This window comes from Etheostoma spectabile, chromosome 2 (assembly GCF_008692095.1).
Source record: "Etheostoma spectabile isolate EspeVRDwgs_2016 chromosome 2, UIUC_Espe_1.0, whole genome shotgun sequence".
NCBI classification, from domain to species: Eukaryota; Metazoa; Chordata; class Actinopteri; order Perciformes; family Percidae; genus Etheostoma; species Etheostoma spectabile.
In genome coordinates this window covers 31,062,521-31,066,734 of record NC_045734.1, presented here as the reverse complement: position 1 = coordinate 31,066,734, position 4,214 = coordinate 31,062,521, and the positions used below count along the sequence as shown (strand labels likewise).

General features: G+C 38.9%; 1 protein-coding gene across 3 annotated transcripts in view; it reads right to left on the bottom strand.

Moving 5' to 3' along the window:
• Window positions 1-162: 162 nt before the first annotated feature.
• wdr17 (WD repeat domain 17) overlaps window positions 163-4,214 on the bottom strand; it is a 116,455-nt gene continuing 112,403 nt past the window's right edge. For all 3 annotated transcript variants that reach the window (XM_032538013.1, XM_032538028.1, XM_032538020.1), the window contains exons 31-32: window positions 2,406-2,503; window positions 163-614 (exon numbers count right to left, since the gene is read on the bottom strand). In XM_032538013.1, coding sequence (XP_032393904.1) covers window positions 495-614; window positions 2,406-2,503 — 218 coding nt within the window. In that variant the 3' untranslated portion in view covers window positions 163-494. The remainder of the gene's footprint in view (window positions 615-2,405; window positions 2,504-4,214) is intronic.

Sequence of the window (4,214 nt, the reverse complement as noted above, 5' to 3'; positions counted from 1 at the left end):
GGGGGGGGCTTCTCAGACACCCAAATGCATGTTTAGGTTTGATGTTTCTGTAGTGTAGCATTAGTGTTTTACTAGCATTAATATAAGTGCAACACAATAAGGACACCTTGTATAAATATGCAGCGGTTGCTTTATTTCAGTATTTATTTCTTCTTTGTTTTACCACAATAGAATAATGTAATGTAGATTTATAGCCTGTACATACATTGAGAATTGTTTAGCTATAGTAAGAAGGGAATCCTACCAAACGAATGACATATAATAAGAATCCTTTCACAACTGAATACATATTGATTTTTTTTGTTGTCATTACATGACAGCTTACCAATATAAAAATGTACCATTACCAACCTTGTTTAAAAATAAACATTATCAAAAAAAAAATCATAAATGTCTTTTTTGTTGACACCATTACATTTGTTGGCTCAGTAAATTATAAAATACAGTTGGCCAGTTTGCTGAAGCACAAATGTGTTGTTTATTATGTGTGTGTGTTAGAAGGGGTTGATGCGGAGTCCTGTTCCCAGAGGGGAGAAAGGGTTGACTTTTGCCCACATTAGAGCATCATTTAGTGAGATCGCTGATTTACCATCCTCCAGCAAAAACATTGGACCCTGCACAAAAAAAAGAAAATATGAAGATACATAGCTATGAATGATAGGGCCGGCAATAGCACAGGTCAAATAGAAAAATAATGTTCTATTTGACCTGTGTAATGTTGAATGGACAATTGCTGTGATCTGAGCACATTGACAGCATTATGATTAAAATGGGAAGGGGAATAAAACTGACTAGAAAGTGCTCCACTTATTTAATATTCAATTTAATTATTCCAGTCATATTATCAGCAGCAGCAAAGAAAGACATAAATAAACTCCAAGTTCAAACTGAACTTTCAGATTGGCACTCCACTGCTGAACACGAACAATGTACTCTCAGTAGTGTTTTTGGCATGAGCGAAGCGTGTAGCTTCCCAGTGAGGCTTTTTTTCATGACACATGGGTGGCGGCACGAGCACTTTAAAAAAAACAAATTTGCACCTCAAACTGGTTTTCTGTTACCTATCATTTGACATGCAGCAAAGGGCTGCAGGGCGGAGTCGATACAGGGCCCGCTGCGTCAAAGAGTAAACCTCTATATAGACAGAAGACAGAATCTCTGCTTAGTTCAATGATACCTTACAAAATAGTGTACAAGAAATGGGTCTTTAGTTATTAAAGAGGGAATATGGGACGGAGCAAAGCATCACCAATTAAAATGGAACTATTTGCTGAGTTCAATGATACCTCACACAAGAGTCTACCTTAAACGGTTTACAAGTTATGAAAGGGGTGTGTCCTGAGTATAGCTAGAGTATAGGGACTGATATCATAGGTAGATAACACATTCTAAGTTTCATGTAAATTGGATGATGTTTGTCATTTAAGGCTGATTTCCTGTTGCAGCAGAGGGCGCTATGACCAAAAGTCAATATTGGCTTCAGGGCTTCACACTTATTTTAAACTTTCAATTCAAAATGGCGGACTTCCTGTTGCGCTTAGGGTATGGCTCCAATTTTGTAGGGGCGCTAGCGAGTAATTTTGTGCGCCTATTCCCGAATGCCTTAAAACAATGTAAATTTTCACCAAGCCAAGTTTTTGAGTATGTTAAGCCCTTTAAAAAAAGAAGAAGGAAGAATTCTTTCAGCTTCAATAGGGCCTTCGCTGTTGTCAACGTTCGGGCCCTAATTAAATATTTCTTAAAAAGTACTAAACCATTAAATCTGGGTACCACTTTTTAAGAACTTTTCCTCAATGGATTTATTCCTATCTTTATCCAAGAGATTTTACGTTCAGATTTTGTAATGAGTGAAAGAGGTGATTTAACGCCACAGCTCAGTTTAGCAACAAACCAAACTGCTGATGGAACATTTTGAGCAGTGTGCATCGCCACTAACCTGGAAAAAGTTTTAAACAGGCCATAGCTCAGTCAAAATTAAATACAGAATGTCACGTGAATACATTTCCTGCAGTGAAGGCTGTTTGTCACTCTGCCTGATGAAAAAAACTGTTGTACACACCGTAAACTCACTGTTTCAGTTGCTCACCTCAAAGAGGACAAAGAGCAGATAACTGTAAACAGATCTGCAGAGTTGTATAATTATGACATTTCTAACTTATGCACGTAACAAAAAAAGAAAGAGAAAAAGGCACAACTAATGCCGCTGACCATATGACTGGAACTTTTTAGCCTACTGATCCTTCTTTGAAGATATTATAAATACAACTAAATTATAACAGCCTACAGTATATTCTTTGTAATGATAGTATTCATCTAAGTATATGACCGTACTATGTATTTGACTGTATTGTATGTATGTTGATATAGTTAATAAAAAATAACCAATAAAATAAAGAAAATCCTACCTGTATTATTTGTCCAGTGAAACAGGAAAGTTGAACATCTGAGTGGCTTGGCAGATTGGAGCCTGTCACATAATCAGCACCCCACAAGACTAAAGCAGCTGAGGGAGAGAAGAAACATGTGTTACTGCTTTTCTTTATGGATTCCCTATTATTAGGTTTTACACACTGTGCTCCCAATCAATTATGGACAGAACAGATAGCACTGTGAGGATCATATTTTAGTTTATTTCTCAAGTGCTTTCAAAATAATCCAGCTCCAGGTGCTGAGTGAGAAGCTTCACAGGATTCAGAAACTAACCTTACTGGAACAACCAAACAACTAAATACAGAGGGTAAAAAAGAAACAACAACAGGTAGGTGACACAAGGGCTGGGTGAGAAACATCAGAACGCTCTCCAAACTGTTGTTAAAAAGTGGACTTTAGCCCCCATCACTTACCATACTTATTAACAACAGTTTGTCTGATGTGAATCCAGTATTTTTTTATTTAGTTTTTTTAAGATAACTTTTTGGGCATTTTTAGGCTTTTATTGAACAGGGCAGCTGAAGACAGCAAAACAGCAAAACAAATACTATACATAATAAAACCGCAAAACAAATACTATACAGCAAAACAAATACTATACAGCAAAACAAATACTATACAACAGCAAAACAAATACTATACAGCAAAATAAAACAAATACTATACAACAGAAAAACAAATACTATACAGCAAAACAACGGAAAAGGCAGAGCAATAGACATTTAGGTGGAATAGGCCATTTTAAACAGATGTGTTTTGAGTTGTGACTTGAAATGGGGGAATGAATCAATGTTTTCCAAGTTGCAATCATTCCTTCTGTTCTCTGCACATCCATCACTGTGTGGTTTGGATCAGCCACCAAACAGGACAGGAACAGACTGCAGAGAACATCATCAGTGCCAACCTGCTGATGAGTATAGATCCCGCCCGTTCATCTAGGATCTATACTCCTCCAGTCAGAAAACTGGAGGAAGCATCACTACATAGACACAACATGTTTCAGCTTCAGTCTCGTAGAGCTGTTTGTTTACATGTGTGGATGGACGTATGTACACTCACCTATAGGATTATTAGGAACACTATACTAATACTTTGTTTGACCCCCTTTCGCCTTCAGAACTGCCTTAATTCTACGTGGCATTGATTCAACAAGGTGCCGAAAGCATTCTGTAGAAATGTTGGCCCATATTGATAGGATAGCATCTTGCAGTTGATGGAGATTTGTGGGATGTACATCCAGGGCACGAAGCTCCCGTTCCACCACATCCCAAAGATGCTCTATTGGGTTGAGATCTGGTGACTGTGGGGGCCATTTTAAAACAGTGAACTCATTGTCATGTTCAAGAAACCAATTTGAAATGATTCGAGCTTTGTGCATTATCCTGCTGGAAGTAACCATCAGAGGATGGGTACATGGTGGCAAATAAAGGGATGGACATGGTCAGAAACAATGCTCAGGGAAGCCGTGGCATTCAAACAATGCCCAATTGGCACTAAGGGGCCTAAAGTGTGCCAAGAAAACATCCCCAACACCATTACACCACCACCACCGGGGGCGGCTGTGGCTCAGTGGTAGAGCGGTTGCCTGCCAATCGGAAGGTTGGTGGTTCGATCCCTGGCCCTGCAGTCCCACGTCAAAGTGTCCTTGGGCAAGACACTGAACCCCGAGTTGCTGCGCATTGGAGTGTAAATGTGTGTGAGTGTTTAACTGATGAGCAGATGGCAACTTGTACGGCATCCTCGGCCACAGTGTATGAATGTGTGTGAATGGTGAATGTATCCTG